General features: G+C 34.0%; 4 protein-coding genes across 4 annotated transcripts; 2 read left to right on the forward strand and 2 right to left on the reverse strand.

Annotated features, from left to right (window-relative positions):
• Window positions 1-179: 179 nt before the first annotated feature.
• LOC103843661 (40S ribosomal protein S15-1) lies at window positions 180-1482 on the forward strand. The gene is made up of 4 exons (XM_009120409.3): window positions 180-322; window positions 409-557; window positions 658-715; window positions 1031-1482. Exons 1-4 carry the CDS (start codon window positions 320-322, stop codon window positions 1277-1279), a joined length of 459 nt encoding a protein of 152 aa, XP_009118657.1. The 5' UTR covers window positions 180-319; the 3' UTR covers window positions 1280-1482.
• Window positions 1483-3195: 1713 nt separating this feature from the next.
• On the reverse strand, window positions 3196-5360 carry LOC103843662 (auxin-responsive protein IAA17). Its single transcript, XM_009120410.3, has 5 exons — window positions 5122-5360; window positions 4432-4643; window positions 3769-3904; window positions 3614-3675; window positions 3196-3483 (listed from the first exon to the last, which is right to left on the reverse strand). Exons 1-5 carry the CDS (start codon window positions 5358-5360, stop codon window positions 3446-3448), a joined length of 687 nt encoding a protein of 228 aa, XP_009118658.1. The 3' UTR covers window positions 3196-3445.
• Window positions 5361-13205: 7845 nt separating this feature from the next.
• LOC103843664 (auxin-responsive protein IAA3) lies at window positions 13206-14379 on the forward strand. Its single transcript, XM_009120412.3, has 3 exons — window positions 13206-13559; window positions 13651-13959; window positions 14060-14379. Exons 1-3 carry the CDS (start codon window positions 13402-13404, stop codon window positions 14133-14135), a joined length of 543 nt encoding a protein of 180 aa, XP_009118660.1. The 5' UTR covers window positions 13206-13401; the 3' UTR covers window positions 14136-14379.
• Window positions 14358-20077, reverse strand: LOC103843663. Its single transcript, XM_009120411.3, has 9 exons — window positions 18705-20077; window positions 17931-18195; window positions 17669-17825; window positions 16206-17538; window positions 15971-16127; window positions 15663-15890; window positions 15225-15578; window positions 14921-15022; window positions 14358-14838 (listed from the first exon to the last, which is right to left on the reverse strand). Exons 1-9 carry the CDS (start codon window positions 19169-19171, stop codon window positions 14557-14559), a joined length of 3345 nt encoding a protein of 1114 aa, XP_009118659.3. The 5' UTR covers window positions 19172-20077; the 3' UTR covers window positions 14358-14556.
• Window positions 20078-20283: the final 206 nt, after the last annotated feature.

Genomic DNA, 20283 nt, shown 5'->3' on the forward strand with positions numbered 1-20283 from the left:
ATTCTTTGTAATCTTAATCGAACTTTTAATCTGAATTTTTTCAATCCATCGTTTGGATATTTAGTGGTTAATACATTTAATCTAGATTAGAGAAGGTTGTATAATTCACAAAACGAAGGTTTGTGCTAATATTAAAATAAAACGAATACAGAGACCCGAAATAATAAATAAAGAACTCTTAATACTAGGGCTCCCAAGTGTGTCTGATATATATAAAGAGTGTTAGCAAAACTAAACATCCTCCCTACTTTATCGCCTCCATAGACTTCAACGCAGACCATCTTCTTGTAACCGTTTATCCTTCGCTGAGATCTAAAACATGGTGAGTTCTTCAACACTATCCTATACAATCTCTTTACCTTATTCTCTTGTTTCATTTTCTGATCTAAAAAACTGTGTTGAATGTAGGCTGATGTGGAACCAGAGGTTGCAGCGGCAGGAGTCCCGAAGAAGAGGACGTTCAAGAAGTTTGCCTTCAAAGGAGTCGATCTCGATGCTCTTCTCGATATGTCTACTGATGACCTTGTCAAGCTCTTCCCTTCTCGTATTCGCAGAAGGTAAAAATACAATTCTAAAAAAAAAAAGACTTTACACTGTTGTGTAATGGATGTTTTTATGTTTGTTCTGACATTTCGCTCTTGTCTGAAAATGGTTTAGGTTCTCTAGAGGTTTGACCAGGAAGCCTATGGCTCTCATTAAGAAGCTCCGTAAGGCTGTAAGTCATTTCTATCTCTCTGTTGGCGTAGTTGAATGATTGGTGGTGTTATTCGTAGTTCTAGATTAGCTAAGATTCTCATTTGTAAACATTTTCAGACAGATTGTGTCTTCTAGCTTGTTCATCTGATGTCTGAAGATTGTTCATGTGATTGTTGGATACGCTGTCTTAGTTTACATTTCAGACATTAATTTAAAACATGAGTTAGTTCTTGTAGTTTTAGAATGTCTTCGTTTCAACATTCTATTTGATTAACCATTTAACACTATTTTATGTTTAATTTTAATATTTATTTTATTTTGGGTTGATAAATAGAAAAGGGAGGCACCACAAGGTGAGAAGCCAGAGCCAGTGAGAACCCACCTGAGGAACATGATCATTGTCCCAGAGATGATCGGAAGCATCATTGGAGTGTACAACGGGAAGACCTTTAACCAGGTCGAGATCAAGCCTGAGATGATTGGTCACTACTTGGCTGAGTTCTCCATCTCGTACAAGCCGGTTAAGCACGGTAGGCCTGGTGTTGGTGCTACCCACTCCTCCAGGTTCATCCCCCTCAAGTGAAGAAGAGCTTGTTATACTTTGGGGAATGCGTTCCATCTTTTTACATGGTCTCTTGCCTTTGGTTTCTCAAAGTTTGTTTGACCCTTTTTGTTGTTGCTTTATGATGAAAACTTCGTTAGATACTTTCTCAACTATTATGTGATCAGGATCTTCAAAATCAAATTGTTTTGAGTTTAGTTTTAATTTCACTAGTATCAATTATACATTATCTCCTCATAACGAGCACGTAAGAGCCATCCTCATTGTTTAAGAGGTGTTTAGGAGAAATTGGGTTTGTGTTTCCCAATTTGAAGATGGGAACAAAAAGGCGAAAGAGAAATTAATCGAGACCCGGGGAAGGATTTCACCTGAATCTTAGAGTTTCTAACGGGCCGTCGCGGAACCTGAAATTGATTGTTGTACTGTTAAAATGTCCATGGAACTAAATTATGTCGTAAAGGCCCAAATAACAAAATATATGTGATTAGAATAAATAAAAAACAGATTCGAGTATTTATTACTACTACTGATCGAGAAGTTTGCACAAAAGAAAAACTTTTAACAATGAAACTATTAGTTTTTAAATTATGTTAGTGATAATAAGTGACTATACATGTTTTGTATTCAGTCATATACTTAAATATATTTTGGTTTTTATTCACTAATAATAATGATAATTAAGTATGACTCTCTTTGTGTGAGAACTGAGTACGTAAGTCTCGAATCAAATTCATATTAGTCTCGAGAACATTGGATATTTTTGCCAACTAAGACATCCATTTTAGGTAATCACAATTAAAATTTTGTTCTCTAATTCAGAGTGGGTTGTATCCAATGTTTTTTTTGCTTGTTCATAAACTGTTTGAGTTTCTATCTACTGCTCAATAATGTATTATTATCTATAATATTAGTTTGCTGAAGAACCCTCTAGAGCGTCAACTTGTCAAATTAATTATCAACCCCATCAAACATCGAACATGCTTCTGCCTGATCCAAGAAGTTGATATAACTATTTAAATACTTATTTTCAAAACATTTCAACGTAATTAATTTACAAATGTTTGTGTTTACACATACATTGTTAGACATTTTCTATATATAAATATATATATATGCATGCATGTATGTTGAATCGATACATTCATGAAACTTTGACTTGCTCGTTTGGGATTCAACATTTTCTTCACGTGTTTCCTCGATTATCAATATTTACATTCTCATTTTTCTTATTATAATATGTGAATATGACATTCTTGATAGTTTTTAACGTTGAACATAAAATTAATAAAACTAATCAGAGAATTGAGAGACATCTGATAGCTCCATTATAATAGTAACCAACTTCAAACTTCACTTTTATATGGATATTTTAATTTTTAAAATCGAAAACCTACCATGGGTCATGTATATGACATAACTTTGTTTCTGAAAGTTAAATGTACATAGTTTTATCTTTTAGTGGGATTGTAAAATTAATATCGTAATCAAGATAATGGAAAATGAATTTATAAACAAAGATGTTAAAATGTAGGAAAGAGACCCAGGAAGATGCACATGGCATTGCTCCCTCTCTTTCGCATGGGTCCTCCTATTTATCTATTTTATTTCCTCCAACCAAAGCTAATTATAGCTTTGAGTACCGCCAACAAATCAAGATACCAATTAACAAAGTGCATCCTTTCCGATTTCATGATTACATTTGATATAATATAACATGTACATGTATGTTAGTATGTTGTCATTCTGATATATTAAGTTTCGAAACTATGCTCGGAGAAGTTTTACTTCATGTCTATGATTTTCAGCTTAAAGATGTATGAGCCGATCGAACAATCAACTCAGTCAATCAAAAAATGTGCAGTATCATTTTCATCAAAAAAAACTTGGGCATTAATTGTCCTACTCATATACACATTTGTAGCAAAAATAAAAAGGAAAGACAAACACAAAATATGTTCAAATTATTACATGTTTTCATGCAAACGTCTCAAATATTTAACTTAATAAATCCATTACACATAATAGCATTTAAATTGTATCTATATACCACATATAATTCAGATCAAAACAGACAATTAAAAAAGTAGATATCGAACAATGTTTTTCATCGTAAAAACACACACACACAATTAACACTGATTATTGTGTTAACAAAATATATGGTCATTACCATATAGTCTCTTAACTTCAAGCTCTGCTCTTACACTTCTCCATTGCTCTCGGAGCTGAAACGTTTTACAGTTATTAAGCAACTAAAATTTTGCACATTAGTTATATATGTTATGCCATGTTTTACCGTTACTATGACATACTAAGCGCAAATATAAAACAGTATCATTGGTATAAAACTCATACCGAGACCAATGGCGTCAGATCCTTTCATGAGACGTAAACGCTTGCATGTATCAACGAACATTCTAATAAAATAATTTATTTAAGCAAAGGAAATGATCATTAATAAATTAAGCTCTATAATTAGATCATAATTAATAAGGAAGAAGAAGACGTACGGCCAAGGGACGTCGCCGACGAGCATCCAGTCACCGTCTTTGTCTTCATAAGAGGGAACATAGTCCCAAGTATTCACTAAAGCCATGTTCCTCTCATTCATGAAGTCTATCATTCCTTCTTCTCCTCCATATTTTCCTTCATTATTTTCTCAACAATATTAGTATTATTCTTACCTTCACATTAATATACAATGGATAAAGTTTAGCTATATATGTATACAAGTCTATAGCCTTTAATTACTTGAGTTTTTTTTTTGTAAACCTTGAGTTGTTTGGACCCTAGGTGAGGACTTGTTTCCTTATCTTTATACTTGGCATTTATCATGATGCAACAACATACATTTTTAAAAAATAAAAAACAACATATAAAATATTAATTTTATAAAAAAATAAAAGCCATATATACTTTTTATGAATTAACTTACAACTTATGGACTTTTCCATAGATAGTTTACGCATTTTCGAAACTATTACCAATAGTTAAGTTAGCATATGAAAAAATTGTCTGCTGGATGTAGTACCGTGAACATTGTAAATAACTAACCATCTTTTTCCTTTAATTAGTATAGTGACAACTAACAAGTATTATCAAAAGCCCGGTTGATAGATATATCATATATGCATGGAATCGTATATCTAGTAAGACATATATATACAACGTACCCATGGTAAAAGAGCTGAACATGTTGGACAAAGCATTAGAGAGTTCATCGTAGCTCTTATACATCTTCAAGTCGACTTTCCTCAAGTACGGTGCTCCGTCCATCGACACCTTCACAAACGAAGCCGTCTCCGTGCCACCGCTTGGTTTTTGGCACGAACCCATCACGTTCTTCCGGTATGACCTCACAGGTGGCCATCCCACAACTTGTGCCCTTCAAAATTATATATTATAGAAAATTGGAAAACAGTTATATTATACAACCTTTGTATGACAACATGTTTATATAAAGTGTAGTTAGCTCATAGTAAATCAGTTCTTACGTTATGTTCCAAATATGCTATATTTGCATGAGACTATATATGGTTTAACTGGTGAGAGAATTAGATTTTTTTATTTTATTCCTGCGGACTTGCAACGTTATAAGAAAAAAAAAATAAACCTTAGACATACTACTTAGATCATTTGAGTCTTTTTTAAAAACTAAGTTTAGCTACAATTTCTTTAAAAAGTTTCCGTTGTTTGCTCAAACTTTATACATCTTAATGAGGTTTTATCAACACAAAGAATAGTTATCGCTAGAAATAATATCTTGGAGGTCCATCAAATTTAATTTTCCGCATAAAGATAAGAAAAAGAAACTTCCGCGAAGATCGGAAAATAAATAGAAAAGGGGAACATAGTCAAATTACTTGGCAGGAGGCTTGGCGGGATCTTTGGGAGATGAACTCTTTTCCTTGGAAACAGAAGTCACGACGTCATGAGTCTTAGATCCTTCATTGCTTTCAGGTTCATTGTTCAGATTCAGCTTCAAATCAACTGTCTCCGAGAACCCTCTCTTGGTTCCAGTCACCGGAGCCCCCGTTTCTCCGCCGGGAAGGCCAAGACACAGCTCAGTCTCTCTCAGATTCAGCTCGACAGTGCCCATCATTGTCAACTTCTCTTCTTCTTAATGTTCTTCTTCTTGGGAAGGTGATGAGGAAGATGGACAATTGATTTTTAAAAAAACACACAAATAATACAAAGTGTGATGAGTCTCTATTATAATCTCTCTCTAGGTGGTAGCTGCATGTGTATGTCGTATTTAAGAGATATTTGGATAAATGAGTCTTTGACACGTGGATGAATGTGAATCCTTTGATGGAGTGGTTTTATTCGAATTTACACTAATCGCTACTAGCTATTACTTAATTACTGTTGTTGAATCTCTTGTGATTTATTTTGTAGTTGTATATGACTGCATTGTTTGGTTGTGATATTTTTAATTATTCTTTCTAGGCTTACTTTCTTAAAATAAAACAAAGCTATGATTTTTAAAAAAATTAACCTATATTCCAATTTATAAGATTTATCATTAATTGTTAAAAACAATATGTATGGTCTTGTTCTAAAAACAATCTATGGTCTTAAAACCAAAAATATTGAAGATTTGTCTGTCTGTTATGTTCTACGTGGAGGAAATTCCCATTATATTCTTCCAACTTCATATATATATTTTCCAGTTGTAGTGTAGTTCTTTTTTTTTGCACAAAAAAGAAGTTTAGTTCTTTTTCTTAGGTAAACATGTCGATCATTGTATGACCATATGAGTGTAGTAAAAGGGTTAGCCATTTAGGTGGCGAGGTCGCACACATTTTCATATCAGAGTGTATTAGTAGAGATATATACATATCAGAGTGTTCTTAATTAATATAATTATATTATGCTTTTTGACTTCCAATTATAATATATTTAACTATATAGTTTGATTTTAGCCGTAAGATTCTTTGCCGGAACCTTCCAATTATGCATATCACACCCACATGATTCAATTATACATCCCACAATAAAAGCGCAGCCCTCTTGTATTTAAATATTCTCATACCACCAACACAAAATAAAGTATACAATGCATCTAATTAACTTATTTATTGAAACCCACATATATATAAAACGAAGTGTGTATCTAGACACATATAAACGCTCCATTGCTCGTTGTAATTTTAAAATAATAATATAATATATATAACTAAAGACACTTTCAGTTTGTAGCGAACAACAACAGTCTGGTGGTTATCGAAAACATTTTATATATGTCCCAATTTTTACTCATTAAATCGATTGAAAGACATTATATGTACATCGTATATATTTATACTTGAATAAAGAATATTTTGTGTGGCGCCATTAGTTGATATGAAAGCCACGTACGTTATTTGATTTACGATCATAGATCTGATTTTCTTGATGTTATGATGGAATGATATATATCATATATCTTTGTGGACGAAATCCTTTTTTCTTATGAAAGAAGCAGAGTATTATAAATTGATCAGAGGCATATTTGTGATCAGCTGATACATGATAATGGAGATGATGTGATGATGGCTATTGACCATATCGATTAAGTATGAAGAATATAATGTTAAATGTATAAACGAAGAAAGTTTGTTTATTTCTTCACTTATAACATCAATGCTTTATCATGAGAATATAATAAAATAGAAATGTAATTGTTCAAAAAAAAAATACATTTTCTTAAAACAATGTAGCTCCAATCGTTTAGGCAGCATATCCCTTTTCTTTTAACTTTAACCTCAGATATATAACCGATCATATTAATTTAGGTGATATATAATCGACCTCAGAGTTATAAGTGGTTATTTTACTTTTAGAGTTGGGTTTGGACCCGGTTTTTGAAATATCAAAATTTTGGTTCCGTTCGAATACTTTACCGGTTTTGATTAGGTTCTTTGGATCCAAATATTTTGCTAAGCCCTAAATTGTATACAATAGAAAACCAAAAGCGTAGTAGTATATCTATATTGTTCTCTATCTAAAATTTGATGTTGGAATTTGGTGCTATTTAATACAACACCTCTACGAAAATTACGATAATACCGCCTATATTTCAGTGGACGTAAATTTGAATACGGCACATTTTCAGATGACATGTACTAGCCGTGACCAGCGTATACTCGTAAGGGTTTTGAACCAGAAAAGAAAAATCACCCTAAGGGAATTGAGGGGGCACAGGAGCGGCATCGAAATCCAAAAGAGGAGACAGTACAATAACAGCAGCATAAATTCCAAAACCAAAATTTAAATTAGTGAGAAGAAGAAAAACATGGACATGGTGAAGGGACAAGTTACATCCAATAAAATTTAGAGGCAAAAACATCTTAAACCCTACTTTTGTTCCTTGATTTGTCTACATCCCTCTCTTTTACCTCTTTCTCTCCTTTTGTTTGTATCCCAAAAACCTCTCATGAGTTTTCAAATCAAGAAACCCCCTAATGTTTTGTATATTTTTTTGGGTCACGTTTGTCTTATATATCACATCATTTTGTCGTGATTATTAATTAATGTGTATCCACTTTATCGGAATATATACACAAATTATGAAATTCACCTGATAACTGTAAACCAGTGAATAATGGAGTATCAACTGAACGTACATGACTAGACTAAAAAATCGCCCGCACACATAAATGGACTGTATGCGAAAAACTTTAGTGAGATTGAACGAGTGCATGCAACCAAATTTCTATATCAATAATCACAAGAATATATGGAGACCACCCTTTTTGTTCAAAGTGGATTTGGTGACCACCTTTGATGTGTACGTAATCTAGATTGACTTTGTTTTCATTTATTTTAATGTTAAAATACATTGTTTTTAATATGTATACATATATTATATGTATAAGCTTGAATGTTAATATGCATCATGTAGAACTTAATGACTTGCTATCAGATGTATATAGGTGCTGGATATTAACTTGCACGATAAGAATGTGTGAGGACCAGGTCCAGGTGTACTTTCATATGGATATAAAGAAGGCCACAACTCTCAACAATCTACCACACAAAGATCATTTCATTTATTTTTTCCTTTTCCTTTCTCTTTATTATTATTTTGTTCTTAAGTTTTCTCCTTTGAATTAGTTGTTGGAATATACTTCTCACATTTAAAGCCAAATGACATGCATGCATGCAGTTAAAACGACAAAACCAAATAATAAGCTTACATTGACTAAACTGTACGTATTTTGTGATTTCGTGTGAAAACTACAACACTTGTGAGACTCAAACAACTTAGTTAATTTACGTCAGTACTTGCTCAACAGTCAACACAAGCAATTATTTATCATGAGTTATATGTATATATGGGTTAAAATAATTAATCAATTGGTTGTAAAACTAGTTTGTTTTTGTCAATTAATTAAAATATGTATATATGGGTTAGGATAAGCAATTGGTTGTCGAACTAGTGAGTTTTGTCAGTTAATCGTTATGTTTTTTTTTGGTAAAAAAAAATGTTTTCACCTCTTTGCCGAAAATCCAAGCATTATAAATAGTCTCTCCCAACACGAATCGAATCTGAGCGGTGGAAGTTACAACTGCAACCTCTTTTTACCATTGGGCCAACTCAAAGTTGGTGTTAATCGTTATGTTTGCACTTAAAAGAAAACACAACATTTTTCTTGTTACCAAACAATCTTGTGAAATTATAAAAACAAACATAATTTGTTGGCGAATACCCATGAACATAATTTCTACCGATTTAAACTTTTAACGAATACATGATAAATCCACTTAACTATTAGATTTATAAACACTAGATATATATAGTTGGTGCGAACAAAAAAACCATAATATATAAACTAAAATTTTCAGTCCTCGAATTTAGATAATGATAGAGCTGCAACACTAATGTAAAACATTGGATAATATACTATATATCATGGTAAAAAAAAATTTTAAACACACTTCATTCATGAATACTCTTAAACAGAGTTAGTTGGGGCCATAATGGCAAGTTCAGCAGACAAAATCTGCTTTGCTAAATTTATCATATATTTAGATGATAAATCACATCTATATTGCAATTTAGATGATAAAACAATAACATTAATACAAAACACTATTATCATAGTCAATACAAATATAGATAATAAGGTATATGTATTTTATTGTTCTAATGAATTTTAATTAGTCTTTTGTAACTGAGTATAATATGACTATGAATGACTACATGGTCATCAGGTCATCGGTATGCAACTGAGTACATTTAATACAAAAATATTAACTATAATTTGCTCTTATTAAACCAGTCCTTATATATCGTTAAATGGGTAATCAAATGTATCGGGATCTAAAAACATCTGATAAATTGGGTGATCCCAAGAACTTTAACGGTGAGATCAATGACGATTTGCAAAATCCATAAGTTAGGTAAACAGTGGGATAAGATTAGCATACAAGAGATTTGGGGGATCGCTTTATTGATCACATTTGACCGGTAAAGATTATTCTCTGTCCAAATAATTCCAAAGATCAATAGGGAAAATATTTTAACAATATTCTTCTAGCCCTAAATTTTTTTTTTTCCTTACGATAACTTATTAGTTATTACCAATAGGAAATGCATTATGTTCCGCTTTTCAGAACTTGTAGCTTGAATCCTTTGATTATATAGAGTAATACAGTAACTTCACTTTCTAATTTCTATTTGATATAGTATGACCCTTTTTAAAAAATACAAAAATTTAGTATTATTTTTGAAATCAGGTACATATAATACTTTTTTGTTAATTGAGATTAACTACTTTAAATTTTCCTTGGGCAACTAAAAAGAAGGTAATAATTAGGGGTGGGCAAAAAATCCGAACCGAACCGATCGAACCGAACCGACTGAACCGAAACCGATTTGAACCAAACCAAAGTCCATTTCAAATCATTCGGTTGAAGATTTTCCCAATCCGAATGATTCAGTTCAGTTCGGTTTCAACCGAACCGAACCGATAAACCGAAGTGTTTTTATCGTTATTTAAATTAAAAATATTAGTGATATCAAGATATTAAAATCCTAAGACTTAGCCCAAGTAATTTCCTTTTGCACGAAGGAAATCCTAATATAATTTGATTTCCATGACACTTCATCTAACTTTTGTAATATTTGTCATCAAGCCCACATAATTTCCATGTTAATTGTTATAAAGTTATAAACTATATTTGTAACTTTTAAAAAGATTTTTATTTGGTTTTATATTGAATTTAATTTACATACTTAATTTTTTATTATGACCAACGCGATTATTTCATGACAACCATACATTTATGTATTAAAACATGATTTCTTGTACAATAAATAAACTAAGAGAAATCCGATTAAATCGAATCAAACCGAAATACAAACTGAATCGAATACAAACCGAACCGAATATAAACCAAACCGAACATAACTGAACCGAAATCGATCCAAACCAAACTAACTATGGTTTACTTCAGCTAGAAAAATTCTAGAACCAAACTAACCAAACCGAACCGAACTCGAACCGAACCGATAAAATAACCGAAGTGCCCACCCCTAGTAATAATAGCACATCCCTAAAAAGGGTCCTAACAAAAATTAAAATTAATTAAATAAGAAAAAGGGTTTAACAGATCCCTGAAATTAATGAGGAAACCCAAGGTTGGTTTCGAGCCCAGTTTGAGTAAAATCAAATATTATTTGCGGATAAAAAAAAATTATAAAGTTTGTTATGTAATTAAGAAAATAGAAAAGGTTGTTGAGAGTATAGTGAGGAGACAGAAGAAGTGGTCCAGAACGCCGTCGAAGTAAAAAAGACTCCAAATTTCGTCGGCCCAGCCCATTTAATTAATCTTAAAATATTATCCAATTGCAAGGCATCACCGACGATTCCGTGTTACATGGGACCAAATCTGCATTCCTTGTATGATTTGCACTACACGTGTACGGTCTAGATGATGGTTGGCAATATTCCCTGTTATGTAGGACAAGCAAATACTTTAGTGACAGGTGTCTCGATTATCATGTCGGCAAATACAATTAACAACGAATCATCATTACCGACTATAATGAATAGGGGTGGACGTTCGGATACCCATTCGGATTCGTTTCGGATTTAATCGGGTTTCGGGTTTAAAGATTTCAGTCACATTCGGATACTTTTAAATTTCGGTTCAAGTTCGGTTCGGATCTTTGCGGGTTCGGTTCGGGTTCAGATAATCCATTTAAATTACTTTTAAAATTTTAATATTCATTATATGCTTAAAATTTCTCAAAATTTATAAAACAAAATAATATATTACATATAAATTTGTATAGTATATGTCAAAATACCTAAAATTAACATATAAATTAGTTTGATTTGAATATTTAGATATAAAATCAATAGATATTTCAAGCATTTTGGTGGTTTGAATATATTTAGATATTTACTTTTGACTATTTATGTATATTTTCAAGAATTTTAGAAAACTTCAAAGTATATTATATATTTTGGATGTTTTTAATATATATTAAATCTAAAAATAAGTAATATATTTAGGTATATAAATCTACTTCGGATACTCGAGATACTTTGGTTCGGTTCGGGTCGGTTCGTTTTGGTTCTTTAGATACCAAAATTTTGAATCTGTTCAGATATTTAATCAATTTCAATTCGGGTTTGGTACTACTTTTTCGGATCGGGTTCGGTTCGGTTCTTCGGATCCGGGTTTTTTGCCCAGCCCTAATAATGATCATAGCTAAATTAGGTTTTGAAGCTATCTTTTTTTTTTTGTTTATTATCTGTATACTGTCTCTTTTATAAAGAATGCCATTTTATTTTGTTTTTGTTCACAAAGAAAATCATATATTATATTTCAAGTTTAACATTACAAATAATGCATTATGTATTCTCTTATAGATAATGCTATTTATCATAAAATTATGGGTTAAATTGTTGTAAGTTTGTAACTATTAAGAATATAAATTCATTTCAGTTATTTTCTTGATTTGTATGAAAAATATAAAAATGACATTTTCAAAACGGAGAAAATAATATATATAGTCCATTAAATGTAATGTTCCTAAAGAAAATCTTTAAATCTTAATCGTTTTATCAAAGTTTGAAACCAAAAGATGGTAGTAATACACAACTAGATATTTTCATGGACAGGAAGCTATTAATCACTGTTCATAAGACGATTAGGACCGAAACCATGCATGCAAAACCTGGGTTACTAGAAAAACAAATCAAGCCATATGTTATATCCGATTCACTTAGATAATGTCATGTCAAAGACGTAACATCTTGAATAAAAGCTCCCATACAGCCAATGACACGCTGTAACATGAACAAAGAAGACACAGAGAATCTAATATGCTGAAGATCTCTCAGGTTCCACCCCATTATGATGTTACTGACAATTAACTAAGCCTTGAGGTAGTAGAACCAAAAGGAAGATGCCTTGTCTATTTAGAAAAAAAAAAAAAAAAAAAAATGCCTTGTCTTGACTGTTTTACGTGTGTGGTTGTGTCATGTCATGATCATTAATTCATTATATACAGACAAAAGTGGTGGGCTTTCACAAAACCCAGTAAAAAGACAAAGAAGGCTCTATATCAAGGGCCCAAGTATTTGTTTAATTATGAAGGTGAGAGTTTTCAACTTTTGATCTAGTCTCATCAAATCTAAACACTAAAAACTACACACAATTCAAAAAGAAAGAGTTTAGTTAAAATGATCTAATACCAGAACTGGAGTAAAGATAGATGAGCAAATCTGATCAAAACTTTTAGCTTTCAGAGATATTAGATAGAGAGAGGTGACAAACATGTCAGTAATGGCAGACCACATGAGTTGGAGATTCAAACATTTTGATCTGGACCGTGTATCATACACATGTCCCCAGGTAGATGGGACACACTTTTGCCTCAAAGTTGCTGTTACTGCTACCGACAAGCTTTGCTGTTTTTTCCTTTGTCCTTAACTCAAAAAACAGTTCCCTCTATCAACCTATCTTTAACTTCTATAAAACACTTAGCTTCCACGAAGACTCATCTTCATCTTTAACATCAACTCTATATCTATCTCTATCCTCTCACTAAGTAAAACAACACAAAAGCTTTCTTTTATTCTCCTCTCACTCTTGAAGAAAACTCAGAAGAGGGTTAAGTTTAAGAGAAGTTTGTTGAGAAAATGGATGAGTTTGTTAACCTAAAGGCAACGGAGCTGAGGCTGGGATTACCAGGAACAAACAATGTATGTGAAGAAAGAGTTTCTTGCAATAGTAATAACAATAAGAGAGCATTACAAGCGGATGCTGAGAATGAAACCGAAACATCCCCTCCTAGAAAGTAAGTTTTAATACACAAAAAAAAGATCTCTGAAGCTGATTGGATATGATAAAAAAATTGGTTTATTGACAGTGTGGTTTCCTTTTGCCAGGACTCAGATTGTTGGATGGCCACCAGTAAGATCATACAGGAAGAACAACGTTCAGACAAAGAAGAACGAATCTGATGGTGAGAGTCAAGGAATCTATGTGAAAGTGAGTATGGATGGTGCACCATACTTGAGGAAAATAGATTTGAGTTGTTACAAAGGATACTCAGACTTGCTCAAAGCTTTGGAGCTGATGTTCGAATTCTCTGTGGGAGAGTATTCTGAGAGAGATGGATATAAAGGGTCAGACTTTGTGCCTACTTATGAAGACAAAGATGGTGACTGGATGCTCATTGGAGATGTTCCATGGGAGTAAGTCTTCTTTATAGTATCTCAAAAGAAAAAATATTTACAACAAAAAAACAGAATAATAAATGAAAGTGTTCTTATGGGGGTTTGTTACTTGTTGCAGGATGTTTGAATGTAATTGCAAGAGATTAAGGATCATGAAAGGTTCAGAAGCCAAGTGTTTAGGCTCTGGTGTATGAGACAAAGCTTGAGGAAACCTAACGGAGACACAAGAAGAGCTTCAAAGGTTGTCAGGGTTTTCATCAGATTGAATTTAAGTCCTAGCCAATTTTTTTTTTACCTCAACGGTAAATATCAAATGTAGATAATGGTCTTCAGCATGTGGAAACTGAAACCTAATCAATTTTTGTTACAGATACAGGGCAAAAGGTTGTGTCCTTGGTCTGTTGTTATGTATTGCATTTAAAAAATGTTGTTATGAGATTGAAGAGTTCATCTAATGTTTGTAACAATATGATATACTGAAAGGTTACAAAATGAAGAAACAAAACAAGTTACATGAAATAATTAACCATCAATGGCCATGATCTAATCCCTATAGCCTAATGAATGGTTAACTTAAAAAGACTGAGACCAGTCTTAAATCATCATTATCTCTTTTCAAGCTTCAAAGGCTTGAGAGCTTTGTGAAGAAGTGAAAGTACCTGTAGGAGAATTGCTCTTTGTCCATGAAAGAATCATTTCATGAAGGTCTTCAGCGCTTAGACGGTCTGAAGGAGACTCCATCGTGCAGCAGTGAAACACGTCGATAAGAAATCTCATTGTGTCCAAGTCAGATTCGGTTAGGTCAAGCTCTTCACGCAGTTTATTGGCTGATTCTTCTTCCTCCGTTTCAGAGGCCAGCTTCTCTAACTCCTCTGGTAGTTTTGGCCTTTTGCCCTTCTGTTTAAAAGTTAAAAAGAGAATGAACGGGTTAGTTGTGTCATAGGTCTTGCAAGTGTAAAGAAGATCTGTAGAGACAAACCTGTAGAGATTCTTGAATCTGAAGCTCGGATGAATCAAAATATGGGATCTGTAGTGTCAACAGCTCAAAGATTAGGCATCCAAATGACCAGATATCCACTTCCTGACAAAACACACAACCAAACTCATCAGTGTCTGTCTTAAACTATCTCTAGGCCCTGTTCAGAAAAATATTAACTGTATATTTAACGATATAATGAAGTAATATAAATTCTAAATTTAGCAGTATATCTAAAAATTTAAACTTTTAGATCATAATTTATATATTTATTTTGATGAACAAAAAGAATAGTAGAGAAACTTACAAGTCCGTAAAAGTTATGTTCGTGCATAGCTCGGAAGACCTCAGCGGCCATCCAACGTGGCGTACCAACGCATACATTAGGAGGATGTATTCCGACGTGAGCAATGCAGCAACCGTGCAAGTGAGACCTAAGCGGAACAGCTCTATCGAAATCACAAAGCTTCACTATAGGTTCTTCTCCGTTTGCTTTTTGACTGTTCAGGTGGATCAAAACGTTTTCGCTTTTGATGTCACGGTGGATTATATCCTTCGAATGCAGCTGTACTAAAGCCCCTGAGATATCTCTTGCGATAGACAAGGCTAGATCCATTGGTACATGATGCTTACCAGCTTCAGAAAGCTTCTCAATGTGGCCCTGTAGTAAGTCAAACCATGAAGAAGATTCTCATTAGATATTACATAGGGTATCTAAATATAGAATGAACAAAAGAATGTTTACCTTTAGAGATCCTCCTTTTATGTATTCCATAAGGATAGCAGACTGCAATACGCGTCTATGTTCGTTTCCATCTTCCGAGGCTATCCACTTGGAAGATAACTCATGTCCGTATAGCTCCACTATACAGTCATGTTTCAATGCTCCTAAAATCCTCACTTCTCCTAAGCAAGTGTACTCAAAAGTCCTGATGTCATCTACGGATGCTCCATTAACCTCTAATGTACGCATCTGAGGAAAGAAAATAACAAACTATTCAGCTTATGGTTACTCAAACCTGAAGTGGAGAAAGGTAAAAAAAAAAAACAAACCTTAGCAGCTGCTTCAGTGGAGCCAAGCTTGCAACGGATAAGACTACTATTAGCTCTTTCTACTCCTTCGCTTGTTGACAGAGAAGGAAAAGAGCATCCTGGTTCCAGCTTTGCTCTTTTGCAAATGGATTCACTAAGCCGATTAAGAGGAATGTACCTGAACCAATCAGCGGATTAGTACAAAACCTAGCAGACGACATGAACTGGTAAGAAGAGAGTAAAGAAGTGTTATTACCGGCAGAAGTATTCTTGATCTGTATCTTCCCTGATGTCATGAGGACGGCAAGCATCAACCACCATACGAACCAAAGAGTCACCTCGCTTCACAGGAACAATGTTCCAGGCATGCGGCGTGAAGTCTAGATAGCCTCTAACGAGCTCGCAAGGCACAGGAGGCTCCATACGATCACAAAGGAACTTCATGAGCAAGGCCCTGTGTCTACAGATGCCAAACTGCAGCTTCCCTAGAGGAACCACTACAGAGTTCCGCTTGGACTTGATAGAACGCAATGATTTTTCACACACATCAGAGAAATTGACATCTTGAGCAGCCAAATTGTCTTGGTTCCCAGTCACACAGGTGCAGACAAAAGGTTTCTGGTAGTTTGTGCCAGAGAGTGCAACCTTTCTGGTTCTTTCTATGATAGCGGTTCTGTCACTTCCTCCGAAATGATCTGACACAAAGAGGGCAAGATATGATGCAACCTGCAAGCTGTTGATGGAGACTTGGTCTACATCTGCAGGTGGACAGTTCAGTATCTTCATTCTAGCTACCAAAGCTCGAGCAGAGAGGGTGATTGCATCCAATACTTCATCCTTGGACCTGTCCAGGAGTATGACTTCACGTGAATCAAGGGGCAAGATCTCCTCATACTTACTAAGAGGCATAAAGGGCCTATCACGTCCAGCATCAAAGAATCCATCAGGAAGAGAATCTTCTGTGCTGCAAAATGAATTGCTGCTGTATTTGTGAGACAGGTTAGCAATGTCTGGAGATGGCTTATGGCATTTAGAACCTTTTGGGTTATCCAGGTACTTATCAGAGCATCTCTTTGTACTGTGATTTGGTTTCTTTCTCTCTGTAGAAGAACTATAGTCTGCATCTCCTGAAGAGGGAGAAGATGACTTAATTTCACAACACTCCTTGTTATCTTTTTCACTCGTTGATTGGTTTTCCACAGATGGGGAATTTTCAGAAACCAAATCAGCTTTCAAACTGCTCTCTTCATCTTCAGAAGTAATGACAGGATCTCCTATTTCAGCGTCTTCTAACAGTTTATCATTGTCATCCAAGCAGATGCTACCAACTGAATCTTTGTCAGTGTTCTGTGAAACATTCATCTCCTGTTTTCTAGTTTCTTTGACTTTATACATCTTCAGATTTAGTCTCACCGGAGGGACTTCACTTTTCCACTTCTTGTTGTTGTTCAAACGATCTTGCCTTGTCCTTTGCTGTAAGTAGTGATGTTTCCGCTTCCACCTCTTACTTGATTTTCGAACCGAGACGCATCTACCGTTGGAAGAAACAACAGTTGACATACTTAGTGAGTTACGGTGAGAGCATGCACCTACAGTGCAAACAAAGAATTCACCATTCAGTTTTAACAAATAAAATCAAAAGCAAAGAAGTATCAAACTCCTCAGCTTTATCAGGCATACACAGTTCAGATGCAAAGGAAATGAATATTAAACTCTCACCTTGAGGAACACTTATGATGTTGTTTTCATACGGGGTTTCGTAGACATCCATTTCAACTATAGAGCTGCAAGTATCAACTCCCATCTCTTCATAGTTCCCTCCCAAATCACATTGTATCCATGCAGGAATAGAGCAACAACTCCGGAGCCTATTGTACTTGAAACAACCAGAAAATCAAAGAAGCTCTGTCAGATCAAAGAATATAGTGAACTCCTGAAGTTAAGTATATATCCAAATAATAAAGCAATGTTAGAGAAGTACCTGTAAATTTAGAATCTGAAGCCTAGGCATTAAGCTTAGGTCGAGAGGATCCAGAGTTGTTAACCGGTTGTTAGACACGTCCAGGCTTTCCAAGTTTTGTAACAAAGCTAAAACCGATGGTAGCTCAATCAGCCTGTTGTGAGCAACCTTCAAGAACATCAATGAAGTCAGGTAACTTATCTCCTTAGGCAAACTCTTGATCTTGTTGAAGGAGAGATCAAGATACTCCAGACTCTTGAGACATCCAATCTCCGGAGGAATATATCTGCAAACAAATGAGGAGACAAAAATTAAAAATCCTGAACCCAATCTCTCTTTATTAACACTAATTATAAACAAAAAAAAATTGAACTGATTATAATATGAACCAAATTATTAGCATGATTGATTAAGCCTCTCATAAAATAAATATTATACAACTAAAATCTCTCTAAACAGTAAACAACATTCAATTAATTTATAAAATTTGTTTAATCAATTTAAAATAAAATCTAGTTTCACATTATTAAACAATAACCAAAAGACATGGTTATCTCTATATATTATCTGAAGATAAATGATTAACACTAGTTATAAACAAAATTATAATATGAACCAAATTACTAGCATGATTAACTAAGCTTCACAAAAAAAAATTATACAACTAAAATCTCTCTTAACACTAAACAACATTCAATTAACTTATGAAATTTGTTAAACTAATTTAAAAATAAAAGGTCATGATCTAAGGCATCATCAAGAAGCTTGAAACCGAAGCAACAGAGTATATTTTACCTAATGGAGAAGTAACAAACAGAGAGCCTCGTCAAGGACCTAAGACCAGAGATCTCACTCAATAGAGTCAACGCAGAAGAACGTTTAGGGACTTTAGTAAGCTCAAGCTCCTTCAAACCTTTAAGCTTGTCCCACGCCAAGCCGTCGCCGAAGCCCGGCGACGAGATCTTCACCTGAAGATACTCCAAAGCCACCAGATTCCCTAGCTCCGGTGGGAACAGATCGATCTCGTTGCCGAAAAACTTGAGCTTCTTCAACCTCCCGAGCTCTCCGATCGATTTGGGGATTAGGTTGAAAGCGTTTCGAAAAAAGTAGAGACCTTTGATGGGATCGAATGTGTTGTTGCCCGGAAGAGAAAGCTCCAGACTTTGTCCGGAGACATCGATCACTGACTCATCGGTTTCGTTTCCTTGATCAATGTCCACGTCATCGATTGAATTAGCAGGATCGTTGCTCTTAGCTTCCATTGGATCTCGTCGGAGCGATTTGGGAAGTGGAGAATTAGGTTAAAGGTTTAATTGGGGGTTAAAGATGATGAAATTGGAGAAGAGGAATCGAGCCCAGAAGCGATGGAGAGAGAGAGAGGGATGAGCTCGAGGCCATAGAAGGAGAGGAACCCTAGCTTTCACGAGAAGATGAATCAGAGATGCGAGATTGTTGATACCGACAGGATAAATCCAATAACGCGCTTAAGACATGGAAAAAGTAATACTTTGAAAAGTTTTTGAAATTGGATAGTTTCCGTTTCTGATTCAGACAAAAAAGGAATGTGCCGTTGATTTAAAGCTTTTGATGCTAAGAACTTAAGATTGTATTATTTTAATTATGGATAAGCTATGTGACAAAGTAATAATTTGTAAATACTACTTTCTCTGTTTCGAATTAGATGTCGTTTAGAACAAAAAAATTATTTCAAAATTAGTGTCGTTTTATGATTTTAATACAAATTTTTTTTGATTTTTTGTTTTAATTTATTTTTTTATTCGTTGAAATATGATTAAGTGTATTGATAATAATTTTTAAATAATTTATTAATCTGTGTGTCGAAGTCTAGAAACGGAAGCAATATATTTTAAAAGTCGTTGATACAATATTCGCGTTTTTACTGTATCTGTTTTCAAAACAGCAAATTTTTTATATATATTTTGGTGATTGGTGGAGTGTTTGCGCTTAGAATACCGCACACACATGACAAATTGCCTAAGATTACGAAATAAATACGTAACCGTGGCCACAAGAAGAAGAAAAAAAGAGAAAACGATGAATATTTAGTCATTAATAACCGCGGTAATAAAAATGACATATCTTTTGTCCAAATCACGGCGCCTTTAAGCGAGAAGAGAAGCTGTGATTTGTCAGCTCAATACTCTCTCCACCACAAAGGTATGGCACTGGTTAGAAAATCATGTAACATCAGCATAACCACAATTTAACAAGGTATTTATCTTTAGGTGATTTAAATCCCTGGAAAAAGTTTCATCCCCACAAGTATCTCTTTTTTTTAAAAGAATGTTAAATTTATTCAAATAAAAAAAACCTTTTAATGTATGCTACTTGTCTTAAAGTTTTGAAATATTTA

The sequence above is a fragment of the Brassica rapa genome, chromosome A09, assembly GCF_000309985.2.
Source record: "Brassica rapa cultivar Chiifu-401-42 chromosome A09, CAAS_Brap_v3.01, whole genome shotgun sequence".
Lineage (NCBI taxonomy): Eukaryota > Viridiplantae > Streptophyta > Magnoliopsida > Brassicales > Brassicaceae > Brassica > Brassica rapa.